This window comes from Heloderma suspectum, chromosome 1 (assembly GCF_057233095.1).
Source record: "Heloderma suspectum isolate Gila_16-S chromosome 1, 16-S_ref, whole genome shotgun sequence".
Classification (NCBI taxonomy): Eukaryota; Metazoa; Chordata; class Lepidosauria; order Squamata; family Helodermatidae; genus Heloderma; species Heloderma suspectum.
This window is the reverse complement of record NC_139458.1, coordinates 124,863,447-124,879,555: the sequence shown is the minus strand read 5'-3', so window position 1 is coordinate 124,879,555 and position 16,109 is coordinate 124,863,447. Positions and strand designations below refer to the sequence as shown.

Genomic DNA, 16,109 nt, shown 5'->3' with positions numbered 1-16,109 from the left:
GAGTCAGCAATGTGATGTGGCTGCAAAAAAGGCCAATGCGATTTTAGACTGTTGATAGAATCATAGTTTCCAAGCCACGGGAAGTGTTAGTTCCACTTCATTCTGCAGTAGTCAAACCTCATCTGGAGTATTGTGTCCAGTTCTGGGTGCTGCATATTAACAAGGATGCAGACAAATTGGAGTGGGTTCAGAGGAAGGCAATGAAGTAGTCAGGGCTATGGAAAAGAAGTCCTGTGAAGAATGGTCGAAGGGACTGGGTATGTTTACCCTAGAGCAGAAAAGACTAGAATAGGATAGCAGTGGGGAGCATAGGAACACAGGCAGCTGCCTTATACTGAGTCAGACCCTTGGTCCGTCTAGCCCAGTGTTGTTGACATTGACTGGCAGTGGCTCTCCAGGGTTTCGGGCAGGATTCTTTCCTAGCTCCACCTGGAGATGCTGGGGATTGAAACTGGGACCTGCTGCAGGCAAAGCATGTGCACTACAGCACTGAGCTGTAGTGCTGTCCAAATATCTGAAAGGCTATGGCATAGAAAGCAAAGATTTGTTCTCTGCTGCCCCTGGGGCAGGAGTGGATCTAGTGGGCTTAAGTTACAGGAGGGTAGATTTTGGTAGAACATTAGGAGAAACTTCATGGAGGTCAGAGCAGCTGGACAACTATGCAGAGGAGAGGTGGGCTCTCTCTCACCAGATGTTTTTAAGCAGAGGCTGGACACCCATCTGTTGGAGACGGTCTAGCTCTGGATTTTCTGCAACAAGCAGGGGGTTGGACTAGATGGCTTCCAAGACCCCCTCCAACACTCTGGGTCAAACTACATGTTCAGTTAATTATGTAGCATGTAGCTGAGCTCGATCATTTACTTTACTTTAGTATAACTGCACGTGGCCCTGGTTTTGGATTGAGGCCAGCACACACCAGGAGGGGAAGTTTAAAGCTCCGCCCCCACCTATTTTTGCCCCACCCCCTTGCAGGAGATTAAAAGCCTTACTGCTTATGCACAGCCCTCCCACTTTGGCCATGCTCAGTGTGTTGCAGCTTGCATTGCTGTCGGGGTGGTAAGCGAGGTGTTGGTTGTAAGTGAGCAAATACACCCTCCCTTGTGCACAAGCTTTCCTGGTGGAACTGACATCCCTTGACATCCATTATCCAATTGACATCCATTGACATCCATTGACATCCATTTTCCCCCCTCCTTCAGGAAAAGAAAAGAAGATGGAATGAGGAGGAAGAGGAACCGGAAAAACGGCAAAGAACCCCAAGCACTTCCAGCCAGGAGGAGGAAGGCCAACCTCCTTTAAGTCCTACCACAAAGGTTTGTGCTGGACTGCTCAAGAGAACACTGGGAATTCTTGTGAACAGCCCTTTTACAAATATCAGCTTTTATTCATTCCAGGGGAGCAAAGGTGAACGGGCAATAGAATGGACTAATACAGAGGGGCACAAAGTTGTTCAGATGGGGTGTAGAAAGGGCACCCATTATGTGATCTTTCTTCCTCACTAAACCTAAGTCTTAATTTGACACTCTTGACAGAAACAGGGAAAGATGTATCTGTCCTTTAGACCAGGGTTGGGCAGAAGGTAGATCAGGGTCTACTGGCAGATCTCTGTGTGATCTGTAGTAGATCATCAAGGATTGCTGATTTCCTTTTGTTTAATATTAACAGCAACAAAATGACTCCCTTCCCCCTAAACTACAGTGCTGAAATGAAGAAACCGGGGGGGTGGGGGGCAGGAATAGATTTTCACATGGAAGGAGTGTGCTCTATTCAGTTCTGCTGCTCAAAAAACTAAAATAAAAAATTCCTGGGCTCGTAATTCTAAGTGCATGTCTTTTGCACTTGGCTCTGTTTGATGGATCTCAGGGTTCTAGTAAAACAAAAGTGGAGCCCGCAAGCCTGAAGCCTGCCCTTGCTGCTTTAGACCACTGACCACACTGCTAAGTCTGTTGTATTTGTTTCAGATCACTGACAGAACTGAATCTCTGAACCGCTCCGTACAGAAAAGGTAATTTCCATGCACAGACTGGATTCTCTAAGCTGGTGGCGGGGAATGTGTGGACATGGGGCCCTTTGGTGTTGCTGGACTATGACTCCCATCAGCCCTAGCCAGCATAGCCAATGGTGAGGGATGATGGGACTTGCAATCCAACAACATCTGGAGAGCCACACGTTCCCCAGCTCTGCTCTAACCTGTGTAATTTTGGTCTTTCAATTAACAGCAACCATACCAGGGACAGTTTATTATTTCCAGTATTCATGCGTTGCCTTTTAGGGAAAAGCCCTCCCAGATGGCTTACATAAAAATGTAAACATAGAATAGAAATATATAAACAGTCTACATAGAATTACAAAACTAAAATCAGTAATTTAAAATAATATAAAACCCAACTGGGCATTTGGGTTAAAAGCAGACTGAAATAAGGAAGTTTTTTTTACCCCCCCCCTTTTAAAGGTAATAATGATGGGGCCATAAATACCTTACTCAGGATGGAGTTGCAGAAATATAAGGCCACCACTGAAAAAGGCCCTGTCTGTAGTGTCCACCAGTCTAATAGATCTTGATGGCCAGCCTGTGAGCTGAACCTCTGCGGCTAATCTTAAGGCATGGGTAAGTTCACATGGGGGAAGGCAGTCCTTCAGATAATCTGCTCCCAAACCATTTAGGGCATCCGTTGTTGCCTTAAATGTTTTTTTAGGGTTAAGGCAACTAATCATAGTTAAGTATTGTCTGCACTGGTCCTTGCAGTGTGCTTAGAGTGGTGTTTTGCCAAAAAAACAATTGGCAAATTGGAGGGACCACTGAACGTATTGGCCAAAAGACTGCAGAGTGACCATTGGTGATTGGGTAGCCTCTGAAATGTCCAGGTTTGTGAGAACCCCCTTTTCCACTAGCATCTTCTGTTTTCTTTCCAGTAATAGTGTGAAGAAGACCCAGCCTCCTCTCCCAGTTTCCAAGATTGATGACAAACTTGAGCAGTACACTCATGCCATTGAGGTGAGGTGACACTCCTTGACTTGGCTGATGATGCTTACTGAAGCTGTGCTGAGGGTGCATGCCTTTTTCTTCCTTCTCTTTATTGGGTTTCATAAGCCCTCTTTAGACCTTATGAAATAGAAAGTGTGGAGTGGAAAATGGGGACCCACGTATCAGCTCCACCCCCCACATTCCTGTGTTGAGTGGGAAGGTCTGCAGTGAAGTTATAATCAGTGATGCCACTGAATTTTGGCTCATTGATCAAAACTTGTCCATTTGTAGTTCTCATCTTTCTAGCAAGCCTGGCTCAATGTATTATGAATTCACTATTAAATTCAGAATTAATTGCGGCCTTCAGAGCATGTGCAGTAAAGCAGTACACAGATCCCCCCCCCCAGGTTTTCAGTCATCCTACCATCTAGCATGCCCCTCCCACCTTATTTGAAGCAGTCTCCTTAGCTGCTTCTTCCATCGTCATTGCCACCACTGCCCTCTGACTCCGAGGAAAAGGAGGAGGAAGGCTCTGTGGGTTCATCTTCATATTGATGATGCCGAGTAAACGTCACATGACATCATCGTGCAGGCAGGCCACATGAAATCAAGCAAGGGGCACATAACATGTTGCCACACTACATGATTCCAAACAGCTCCCAAGATGCACCTTGATATTATGCATGGGCTGGATGCACCTGATCTTGCCTGATCTCAGAAGCTAAGCAGGATCAGCCCTGGTTAGTACTTGGATGGGAGATCGCCAGGGAATCAGGCTTCCTGCATTGAGCAGAGGGTTGGACTCGATGGTCTTGTAGGCCCTTTCATCCCCGTGATTCTATGTACAAAACCTCGTATACACGGAATAAGATTTTGTATTCAAGGAGAACTCTCGCCCGAGCTAGGGATGTTGGAGGAATCTGTCTGGGGGGCCCAGCCCACCAAGCTTTTGGTGGTCAGCCCCTGGACTCTGGCTTGCTTGTCCATGAGTTGGCCTAACTTGACCTGTGCCGAGTCGGGCCAGCTTCTGGACTCCTGCCGCTGGCAACACCGTTGCTCTCTCACTCGAGAGAGTTGTGCAGAGCAGCTGGTGGGTGATTTCCGCCACCACCACTGCTGCTGCTGTGACAGGTGGCAGGCCATTCCCTGCTGGCCGTTGTGTGCCAAAGTCTCTTTTCTCCCTGCAGGCAGCCCAGCAGGGAGAAAGGAGACTCACGCATAATGACTGGCGCGCCAGTGAGTTCCAGCAGGGAGCCGATGCCTTGGCTTGCGTGCCAAGCTGGGGGCTCTGGGGAAATCCGTCAAGCCCCAAGAGGGTCTGATTTCCCCGCGCCTAGTCTGAGCTCACATGGACAAAGTCTTTACTTTCTGAGTGAGTAACAAATTCACTCGGGGCAAGTTCACCCATCACTAGGCGTAACTGTGTTTGGCTGAACACTGCTACCGTCCTTTGTGCGGTCAGCAAGCCTGATTGTGCCAGGCCATTGATCCCATGGAGGACTGGACCGGCATTCAGGCCAGTGGGAATACAGCCTCGTCGCAGTCACCCCAACCTGGCTGGGGGTGAAGGGGCAGGGCTGGTGCACACGTGCCTGTTTCCCCTCCACAGGAATTGCTTCTAGATCTTGGCAATTCGTCAGTTAAATAACCCACAAATTGCCATTACGTGTGAACTGGGTCACTGTGTTTGCATACTATCACTCTGCAATTAAGGCAGTGTCTGTGCTAGAGGTGCTGAAAAACTACCCTGCGTTGTGCCTCCCGGCCTGTGCTGCCATTGGTGGAACCTGGGCTGGTGCAAAGTGGTCCAGCATTACAATCCCTGTCTTAAGGGCAACCAATCCTCCACCTATTTGAGCTGGTGCAGGAATATCATCACCTCTAGAATGCAGATACTCTCTAACGCATCCTTTCCCAACTTGGTGGCCTCCGGACTGGGGAAGGCGAGCCTAATGTATATGCATCTGGAGATGGGAACTGATTGGATACGATATAAAGAGGCCTACAAGAGACCTGATCTTAAGGGCTGAGTTGGTTCAGAGAAAGGAGCTCTTTCACTCTTACATATACTCTTTCCAGAGTTCCAGCAAGGCCCCCAAACCGGTACGTCAGCTTTCCATTGACCTTCCTACCAATAGTGCAGCAGTGGCCAGCACAAAAAGCCTCTGGGAGACTGGGGAAGTGGCCCAATCCCCTGTGAAGACAACACCTTGTAAGGTAGGACTTCCACGGTGCTTTGTGTTCAAGTTGCTGGAAAAGGCTTGGCCTCTTGGGAGCGTGTGGATGCTATGGCTTAACAGAAAAGGTACCTTATTGCAGAAAGTATTTCCGTGTTGACTACTTAATGTGTAAATGTTCCCGATCAAACGGGGTCAGAGTATGGGATCTTGAGTTCTTGGAGGTGAAATGTAGCCTCTTTCATGGAGGGCAGCTCAAAATCCAATTGCTATGTCCGTGTTCCTCCTAGGACATTGTGGCTGGAGACATTGTGAATAAGAGAAGCATTTGGGAGCAGAAAGAGAGCCCAGGTGCAGATGAAAATGCTAAGGTGAGAGAATCTCTTTCCTTTGGGGAAAACCATGGCAAAAACTAGTAATGAGAATGCTTTGCTTTGCATGTGGGCAGCAGGGAATCAAGGAGGCTTTAGTTTAAAGCAGCATCCCCCAACCTAGTGTCCTCCAGATATGTTGGACCACAACTCCCAGAATCCCCCAGACATCTTAACTCTTCTCCAGGAGTTGAGCCCAACACATCTAGAAGGCACCAGGTTGGGGAAGTGTGGTTTAGACCAAGGTTGGGTGGATCTTTCTCGGCTCATTGCGTGCAAGCTATTGCATTCACGGTGGCAGATTCACGTGGCTGCATTGCTATTGTGCATATCTAGTCTATATTGCATGGGGTGGGGGAGGGAGAGAAAAGTTGAAATAAACAGCCCCCAACGTGATCACGTAAATAGGTCCTGCCAAACTGGAGTGGGGTTTGTTTGTTTTAACTCCACCTTAATGGTCACCCCGAAGAAACACATACTCCAAACTGAGAATACTTGGGGGTGGGGGGAAATACTGAGCATTTTAGCTTGGAAATTTGCTGCTTTCAGTGAGCAATGGTTCTATACACAGAGCAGCTGTGCCCCTTTGAGAATTATTTTAGACGTGTAAAATTCTGTATACTTCTGGTGTGCTTTCACAGGAGCCCTTTTCTCTGGAAAAGCCATTCCTTGCTTACTCCCTTCTTACAGAGGACTGATAACGCATTGTTTCCAAATGGTTGACTTGAGTGTTTTCTATGTTCCCCGCCCCGCCCCCCAGACCTGATTTGTGGTGGCTATTTTTATAGCCACCACAAACAGTGATTGGTCTGTCCAGACAGGAGCTACCATTGTGTAAACACAACAGCAGCTCCTGTCTGGACAGACAAACCACTATTAAGGCTTGTGCCTTCAATTTTAAACACGTCCTCATTACAAATTCTGTCCATTTTATAGTTTCCTATTGATCCCAACTGCAGGATTAGTGCAGGAGTGCGGAAATGGAATGCAGGACCTCGGAGGGCCCCTATTCTCTGAGGTGCTGTTCCTCCAGGCGTCATCCAGGTGACCCTTTCTGTGCCTTGTGCACCAGCCCAACCCGGATGCTGAGCTGTGCGTGACTGAGGCACCCAGCTCAGCTGGCACTTGGAAGAGCCACTCCTCCAAGCATGGGCCGAGTCCCTTTCTCCATACAGAGAGAGGCACAGAGCAAAGTAAAATGGACAGGGCGGGGGGATGATCTCGGTGGAGGGGGTGGCCCCACCCCCTGACACAGTCCGGCCTGCCAGACTAGTCTGGGGGCAATCTGGCCCCCAGACCAAGAACGGTTCCTCACCCCGGGGTTAGTGAGTACCTTCCCCTTGAATAGCTTCTCTGTGGATTGCCCAATGCCAATTGTGTCTTTCTCTGTGTACGTGACCTTTAATTATGGATGTTCTTTAATTTTTTTTTGCTTTAAGTGATATTTCCCTATTAAAAGAAAATACGAGGAGAAATGTAGTTGACAGAGAGACAGAGAGAGAGAGAGGGACAGACAGAGAAGGACAGAGACAGGCACAGACAGACAGACAGGCACAGACGGACAGACAGGCACAGACGGACAGACAGGCACAGACGGACAGACAGACAGACACAGACAGACAGACAGACACAGACAGACAGAGAGAGATAGACAGACACACGCACACACAGAGAGAGAGAGAGAGAGAGAATGAACAGAGACTGACATAGAGTGACTCATGGGATGAATAGGAAACAACAACACGAGCCAAAGCTGCAAGCAATAAAACTGTGGGCTTCTCCACATGGGGCTTATATCGTGCAATCAAGAACGGTTACTCACGGACATTTACTGGTCCTTTACAGGACATCGACAACCTCCATGGCCCCTCCCGCATTTTATGACCTTTATCTTTCCTTTGTAAAACGGGGAAAGTCTGATCTTTCTCTAGGAAGCATGATGAAGTGCATTACTTGCTGTGTACTTCCATAATGGTGCTATAATAGCAGCACCATCTAGTGGCTGTAAAATGAAACATATAGAATTTGCTGAGAAATAAAAACAGCCCCTGTCAGCCTGTGTAAAGCAGCTGATCTTAATCCCTCAAAGAATCCGGAAGCAGAAGCCCCAGTAAGGATGTGGGATTTTAGCCTTGTGTGGTGAAGCCCTGTATCTGAAGTTGCCAGGGACCTTTGCTGAATAAAACTCAGAAGGATTCTGGGGCTCCTGGTTGTGGAAATGCAATGACTCAGCTGCACCGTTCTAGTATGGAAGCAGCCTGGGATAACCACCTGTATATTTACCTGTATTGTAAACATGTGGCCTCTTAACATTTTGGTTTGCTGACAGTTCATGTCATCTTTTTGGGCTCCTATGGAGAAATTTAGGTCGAATATGAATATCTATCTGTCTCCCCTCTGTCACTGGTTAATCCCGTTGAACTGCTCTTATATAACTTGAATTTTGTTACAAAAGAAGAATGGCTTCCTCTCTGGTTTTGGGTAAAGTCAAAGGGGCAGCAGAAGTGTAATAACTAGATCAACATTGGACCATTAAAACAAAACACTGAAAGCTCTAATGGCTAAAACCTGAAACAACTTGGCCAACAGGCAGAGCCCTTGAAAAATGGGGATATGGGAAGAGGCTAGATACTTGAGTCTCATCCCTTGAAGGTATTTGCATTTCTTTCCTTGCATTTAGGTCAGGCTTCCTGGCAAGAAGTACAAGTATGTGGCAGTTGGGCATGGCCAGTACAAAAAAGTGTTGATAGAAGATGGAGCAACGGAAAAATAGCCTGCTCAGGCATCAAACACACAGGTAGGTACAGTGTACGATGAAATGATTGTCTGTCCCTCTGCCTTCCTCCCCCTCTTGTAAGGAAGCCAGGGCAGCTTACATGATCTCCTATTTTATCCTCACAACAATCCTGTGAGGTAGGTTAAGCAGAGTCTGTTCCTGGCCCAAAGTTACCCAGTGAGCTTCATGGCCGAGTGGGGACTAGAATGCGGATCTCCCGACTCCCAGTCCAATGCTCTAGCCACTACACCACACTGGCTCTCTAAACAGCAGTGGTGCACATCTCTGCAGTGCACAGGGTGAAGCCATTTATTTATTAATTATTTTATTTTATTAATCGCCCATCTGGCTGGTCACCCAGCCACTCTGGGCGATGTACAGCGTTAAAAACAGTTCAAAACAATAAAATTCAACATTAAAAACATCACATTTCTAAAATTACCCTAACCAACCCCAAATGCCTGCCTGAACAACCATATTTTTAATGCACGGCGGAAGCTCATTAAAGAGGGGGCATGGCCGAGTTCCCTAGGGAGGGAGTTCCACAGAGTGGGGGCCACCACAGAGAAGACCGTCTCCCTTGTCCTCACCAGCCTAGCTGTCCTGGCTGATGGGACAGAGAGAAGGCCATCCGAGGCTGATCTTGTTGAGCATCCTATCTGGTGTTGCTGGAGGCGCTCCTTGAGATAGGCTGGGCTGGAACCGTATAGGGTTTTAAAGGTCAAAACCAACACCTTGAATTTGGCCTGGAAAACAACTGGTGACCAGTGCAGCTCCTTCAGCACTGGAGTGATGTGATCCCGCAGGCGGCTGCCTTTAATTGGGCAAGCCACTGCGTTCTGTACCAGCTGCAGCTTCCGAACCGTCTTCAAGGGTAACCCCACGTAGAGCGCATCACAGTAGTCTAAACGAGAGGAGACCAGGGCATGTACTACCAATGGGAGCAGATGGTCGGGAAGGTAGGGGTGCAGCTGCCATATCAGATGGAGTTGGTACAGCGCTGTCTGGCTCACAGCTGACACCTGAGCCTCTGTGGACAGCTGGGAGTCCAAAATGACCCCCAGGCTGCGGACCTGGTCTTTCAAGGGTAGCCGAACCCCATTCAACACCAGGTCAACATCCCCCAGCCTCCTCTTGTCTCCCACCAAAAGTACCTCGGTCTTGTCAGGGTTCAGCTTATTCCTCCCTATCCATTCTTCTGCAGCAGTGGAAAATTTCTCTGCTCCCTGGCAGCAATGTGATGTTCTTATTCACAAAAGACAGCACTTAATTTTTTTTTCCATAGAAACACTTTATTCAATCTATATGTACAATGTTTATAAAACCTCCTCTTGATTCTGGTGGCTGGATTTCATGGCAACTGCATGTGGAGTGCACAGACTGTGCATGGCTGTGGAAGGAAATCTCTGAAGCTTGCCATAGGAGTCTGGTGGGTGAAGGATCCTAGTGTCTGTTAACTATAGGCTCAGAAAGAGGCCCCAGCACCATCCATCCAAATCACTTTTCCTTTTCTCACTCTTCCTTATCTTACTACACCCTATCTCGCATCTCTCCATGTCCAAACATGTCTGCTTCTTTATTAACACACACACACACACACACTCCATTCTGCGTTCCATATTATTGCCTCAAAGGACTGGCAGAGTCTTACACTATCAGACATCTGACGTTCAAACATGACTTGCATATCCTTTCTTAGTTTAGAATTCAGTCACATCCAAGCTATCATTGATAAAGAGCATCTACGAGGACTGACTCAAAAACTGTACCTTGGCTTATACATTGACCTTAAAGGGAAAAGGCAGCTGATAGCGAAGACAGCTCGGGGTGTATTTTATCTGGCAATATATCATCCTGTATTTAAAGTTGAATGGCATCATAATTTACAGAAGTTTGGCTTACGTCCCAATTCTGTAACAAAGGACATGATGTCATCAGATCCATATCTTCACTCATTCATGTTAAGCTATTGCTAGTGTAGATTGGTAATGAAGCAACCCAATTAGGAGGGTTTGCATACCTGTCCACAGGATGCGGCCAACAGATAGGTAGGAAAGGACCTGCTGCAGAGTTCAACCTCTTGAAAAATGGGAGGAAGGTAGCAAGTAACCTCTGCTGTTCTGTACATTCACACTAAAGCTATAGGGGATAAGGCTGCAGGCCTCATGTGCATGTTCCCTTTGAAACATAAGGCAACTGGCTGTGGACAGAAGATCCATTTTACAGATGGGCTGAACAGAAACACAGAGGAGGCTGCATGAACTGTGATCTACTGTGTAGCACAATATGGAGGAGATGGCGCTGTACCATATAATTCCCTATCTTCGTAAGGCTATCAGTGTGTACTACCCTTCTATATAAGATCTAACTCTTGTCTTCTCTAGCCTAGTGCCACCCAAATGTGTTGGACTACAGCTGTTATATCCAGCCAGCATGGCCAACGAATAGGGCCTGTTCAGACATCACACTAAGGCCTGATGGTTAGCATTTTTGAGCTAACCGTGATGGCTTAGTGTGATGTCTGAACCGTGTTTTTCCCAACCATGGTTTATTAACTATGGCTTAACCATGCTCACTAACCACTTGCTGCAAGATGGCTAGTGCACTCTACCATGACTTAGCGTGATGTCTGAACAGCCTCCGTGGTTAATTGACAGCTGCCATGGAGCTCCGCGGCAAGAGCAGCCAAAGAAGGAGTAGGCGCTCATGCCTGAGTGGCAGATCTCTAAGGTCAAGATCTGTCTAGCAGCAAATGACAAGTCTGCCGCGAGCCCGCTAATAGGCCACCCCGGCAACAGCCCACTGTATGCCAGCAGAGAAGGGAGCATTGAGCTGCGGGTTGTGGCCGCTGGTGCCCTGGCCTGCCGCTATGGGTATGGCCAAGTGCTGCCATGTGAAATGGCACCTGTTACAATATGACTGCAGAGGCAGCATGCACTGCGCCTGCATGCACTGTGCCTGCAGCAGCATAAATAGTTGGCAGAAGCAGTTCCTGATGGCTGCCCGTGTCTGTTTGCGCTGCAGGGGACACCTGAATATGCTGTGCATTGGGGTGGCGGGTTACAGCGATGAGCAGCGATTGCTGGCTGGCAACACAAAGGCTGCTGGGGTGCAAGACCACCCATCCGGAGAACTGCGGGTTCCTGCGGTAGGGAGGGTGGTTAGAGAATGGTTAGTCTAACCATGTTGCGAAACATAGTTACCTGCCCGTGTGGCAGCAGCACTCACAGTGGTTAGCAGTAACACCATGCACTGTGGTTAGCCTAATCAGCCTTCCCCAATGTGTGCCTGAACAGGGCCATTATGAACACTGCAGTCCAAAACCTCTGGAAGACTCCAGGTTGCCTGCCTCTGCTTTAAATGATCCAAATCATTGGGCAATTGCTTTCATAATTAGTTGAAATAGCTATTGCTAGAGGAAAGATGTACCCCATCTCCATTTTTCTCTTGCTGTCTTAAAAACAGAACACGTGGCTCGAATTGTCCGAATACCCTTCTTCATTCCCGAGAAGCTTACAAATTCAAAGTGGACTGAGAAGGACTTGAAAGGCATAAGCCTTTCAAATATGTCCAAATGTGTTACTGCTGTTGCTGCTTCTAAGAATCTTTATCTGTAGATCTGTTGAAAGAATGTGGGTGTTTTCTTAGCTGTGCCTCAAGGAGCTATGATGAATGTTAGTTTAAAAAGGTGTAGGGAAACTGATGTTCTTCAGATATTTTGGAGTACAACTCCCACCAGCCCTAGCTTGCATGGCCATGGTCAGGGATTATGGAAGTTGTAGTCCAAAACATCTGGAAGGCACCAGGTTGCCTATCCCTGCTTTAAAGGGACACCTGGAATCTCTAATCCTGGTTAATAACTTTACTGCTTCTTCTTTGTATCCTGTGCTTTATATTTAAGTAAGGATTTCTGTATGGCAATCGGGCACTTTCAATGGTAACTTTACCCATGCAAGGGCTAGAACTTCAGTTATAATGTTTCATATACAGCAGGGGAGAGTAAGCTGGTTACCCTTTGATCTTCAAAAGATGGCCAGTGCCCTTGTTCCGTTTGTAGTGCGCTATCTTAAATGATCACTTTCATTCTCAGAAGCATCTCCTCTAGTACACGGCAGAAAGAGTGAAAGTGCACATCAGTCTTATTAATAGGCCTGTTTCTAACCTAGAATAAGCTAGTGAATCTTTTCTTGGAATCTCTCTTCTTAAGAACTTTTGTTTCTCCTAAGAGCTGTTTTAGAGGGAAGCTATATATGCTGTTTTTCTGCTAAAAGCTGCCCTGCCCTAAGCTGCTACTTGCTTTAAAGGGGAAAATATATGGGAGCCTATTAGAGATGTGAAGGCCCTGAAGGGCGGAGGGACACAGAAAAAAAAAATAGAAAACTGTGTGTTCCCCTTTTTTCCCTCAGGGGAAAAAACCATGATCATTTCAGAAAAAGAACACAATTTATACCCTATTTTTCTGGGGGAAAGAACCCAGAAAAAATCAAGTGAAAACCATGTTTTTTTTGGGGGGGACTGAAAAATTGAGACACTTGTTTTGTTTTTTTTTGGGGGGGGGGGACACATTTTTTCCTGGGCTTTCACATCTCCAGAGTCTATACTCTTTTCTCTTACAAGCAAAAATGGCACAAGGGGAAAATATTAAGATGCTTCCCCCCCTCCCCAAATCTTCTGCTTTAGACCACAGCCTCTATGGTAGCTTTTGGAAAGCAAGTCTTGGGGACTAGATACACATGCCTGCGTTGTGCCTTTTGATTCTCGTTCACTGCCACTGAAAAGCGGAACATGAGGTGGCAGCGCTTTGCTGCATTCTATGGGATCATGTAGAAGGACCGTATTAGACCTTTAGGAGATTAGAAACTACTATTCACTTCACACATTCAGTGCGGGGATAAAAGCCAGGACTGAGACCATGTCGCTATAAAATGGAAATAAAACTCTCATCTAGCCATCTTTCAGGAAACCATCTTGCCCAAACTGAGCTTGGAGCACATCTGAAGGGAGCTGGACCCTGCAGTTCCTCTGAAATGGGGCAGGTCCCTCTACTCTTGCAAATTCAGTCTGAAATGCTTAAATGGCTGCACTCAAGCTAGGAGCAATTCTTTGTTTGGAGCCATCGTGCCTTTCCGCATTGGCGATGCTGCCTGAAGAAGCTTGCTCCTTGCTGTGAAAGCAATGTCTCGCTTAATGGTGTGGCGCTATTAAACAGCTTGATGGGTCCTTGTAGAAAAAATGGGGAATTTGTTTTGCATGATGATGCAATTGTGGAAGGGGGTGGTGGAGTACTATAAAAAACCAACCTCTGAGCAGTCATTCCAAAACAAACTCCCTTAAGCACATAGATAGGTGCTTCACTCATGATCCAAAGAGCAGCACTAGCAATTCTTATTCTAGTGCACCACCAATGTTGTGTGAACCATCCCTTGATCACTCACTGCTGCAATGCCGGGGTTAAGCAAGCAAAACTTCAAGCCAATGGCCACGTAATCACTCAAGCAGATGCTGCAGTAACCAGCTCGCTCTATTCTCAGTGCGAGCAATTCACTCCCGCCCTGCGACTGGACACACACTTACGTAGAGAAATGGAAGTGTGAATCGGGTGACACATGGATACGGCAGTAATTTCAGTGACTGCAGTAGCTGGGACCAAGTGCTGTGTCAATAGTGGAAATTATTGCATACCCTTTTGCACATGCATCCACCTGAAGCTGAGGACAGGGGGTCTTTGCTTGTGAATTGAGGGAAGTGACTGCAAACTGACTCCAAGCTGGCAGTAGTTCTTGAGACTTTTGCCTACTGTCTGCTTGTGGTTGCTTCCGACAGTTGATTCTCGTGTTCTGCAAATACCTATACAGAAGTGACTAGAAAATGGCTGAAGGGCTCTGCTGAGATGCCAGAATGTTCAGACACCATTTCTGAGATGCATGAATCCCTGGCCGTTTTCTTGCCACATCCATAGGGATATTCCCCCAAATAAGTGAGTAAATGCACAACTGGAAGCAGCCTCAAAAGCCAATTGAGTCCTATCAAGTGGCTGGTAAAATCTCTTGGAGAAAGATGTACAAAGCTATAGCCCTCCTGTGCTTTTGCTGGGTCAGCTTCCCAATGGAACACATTCCAGATAGCTTAGTGCCGCCTTGCAAATAAATCCATGGAATTTAGGAGCCAACACATTTTTACTAGCCTGGCTGCCTAGGTGAGTCATTGACAAAACTTTGTTTTTATAAAACTTTGTTTCGATCTTCCTAACCTTGTTGCCTGGAGGCAATGAGAATTGCCAGTGGCCATTTACAAGCTAGGCTCAGTGTGACAAATTGGTGGTATTATAAAAATCTATGTTTGTGGTATTTAATCTCTCATGTCTCTTACCAAAGCCTTTCCAGAGGATCAGGCTTTTGTCATGGTCATCCTATGTCTTGCCAATATTATAAACTGATTACTGCAATTTGCTGGACATAAAATTACCTACGAGTGTTCAGAACACACAACTGCTGTAGAATGCCACTGTCTACCTTTTTGTTGAGGTGGGTCTCAGGGAAAATTATTGGAGTATCTGCACTGTGTGCCTGTTTGAACACAATTCAGGGTGCTAGTTCTCATCCATGAAGACGTAAATGGCCTGGATCCAGGGCCGGCATCAAGAGTCAGCATGGTTGGGCACCTGTCGAGGGCCCACACCCCAGCCAAGGGCCCCCTGACAAGAGCTCCTGGACCTGTTCCTCCTCTTCACTGTTGCAACCTACTTGTTCATCTGCTTCTCACTCTGGCTCAGGCAACAGTGATGGTGGAGAGGACCACTAGATGCCACTACCTGCATGCTCATGGGCTCTTTGCCTGACTCTCTGGCAAGCAAGCAGGTGGTAGCAATGGTGAAGAAGAGGGGCAGCCAGAGCTGGTGAAAAGGTAGACTCACTGAGGGAGGGGAACCTATTAATGGTGTCTTGCCCAAGGGCTCTTCAAAACATGGAACCAGCACTACCTGGATCTCAGGGTGCCTTAAGGAGCATCTGTTTATATGAACCTGCTTGTTCATTGAGATCTGCAAAGGAGTCTGTTCCAGCTGATGTATCTGTGGGACACTAACCCTATGAATGGACAGGGCAGGTTCCTTTTGGTGGTGGGATTACGGAATTCTCTCTCCAAAGACACCTGCCAGGCAACATTCTGTGGTTGTGTGTGTCAAACCAACCTTCTCTTTAACCTCTGAATGTTTTGTACTTTGTATGCATTATGCCGAAAGTCTAGGTGACAGTCTTAAATATATGCTGTTAAGTCAAAATGGTGGTGTGTTTTCACTCTTGTCTTCCAAAATGAAAATTATTGCCTGGTGAGTTTCTTCCCATTCTAGCTTGCAAAAAGTATTATGTTTTAGGTCTAAGAGACCTGAAGGCAGTTCGATAAGACTATCATTGCCCCCACTATACATGCCCATTCCCCCGTCCCCTCTGTCTTTTGGTTAAGGATTATAGAAACCTGTAAAACCAAAGACTATAGCAGGGGCAGGAAAAACTGAACACGTGTACCACCATGCATGGTGATTTGATTTATATATTTCTAGGGACTTCCTGTATGTACACAATGGTGGTTTGTGACTTGACCAGATGATATCAGTTTTGCAAAACAAATGGCCAGTACCCTATCCAAATAGACCAAATGCTGGTCCATGTATAGGAAGTGGGAAAGAAGCCAAGAATATTGTGACTGTTACAGAATAAAAAATAGGTCTTGCAGAGTAGGCCCATAGATTGCTTTCCCACAGTACATCTACTTTGCCTAAAGTAGTATTTCTTAAGACAGTTCAACTGTATAAAGCTGCCTTT

General features: G+C 46.8%; 1 protein-coding gene across 5 annotated transcripts in view; it reads left to right on the top strand.

Moving 5' to 3' along the window:
• The window catches only part of LSP1 (lymphocyte specific protein 1), a 129,822-nt gene that overhangs the window by 103,507 nt on the left and 10,206 nt on the right, over positions 1 to 16,109 (top strand). For all 5 annotated transcript variants that reach the window (XR_014792054.1, XR_014792055.1, XM_084855966.1 and 2 more), the window contains 6 exons: positions 1,200 to 1,313; positions 1,962 to 2,005; positions 2,914 to 2,995; positions 5,045 to 5,182; positions 5,433 to 5,513; positions 8,194 to 8,310. Coding sequence is in view for 3 of the 5 variants with exons in the window: in XM_084855966.1 (XP_084712092.1) it covers positions 1,200 to 1,313; positions 1,962 to 2,005; positions 2,914 to 2,995; positions 5,045 to 5,182; positions 5,433 to 5,513; positions 8,194 to 8,286 (552 nt within the window). In the remaining 2 variants the exon portion in view is untranslated. The remainder of the gene's footprint in view (positions 1 to 1,199; positions 1,314 to 1,961; positions 2,006 to 2,913; positions 2,996 to 5,044; positions 5,183 to 5,432; positions 5,514 to 8,193; positions 8,311 to 16,109) is intronic.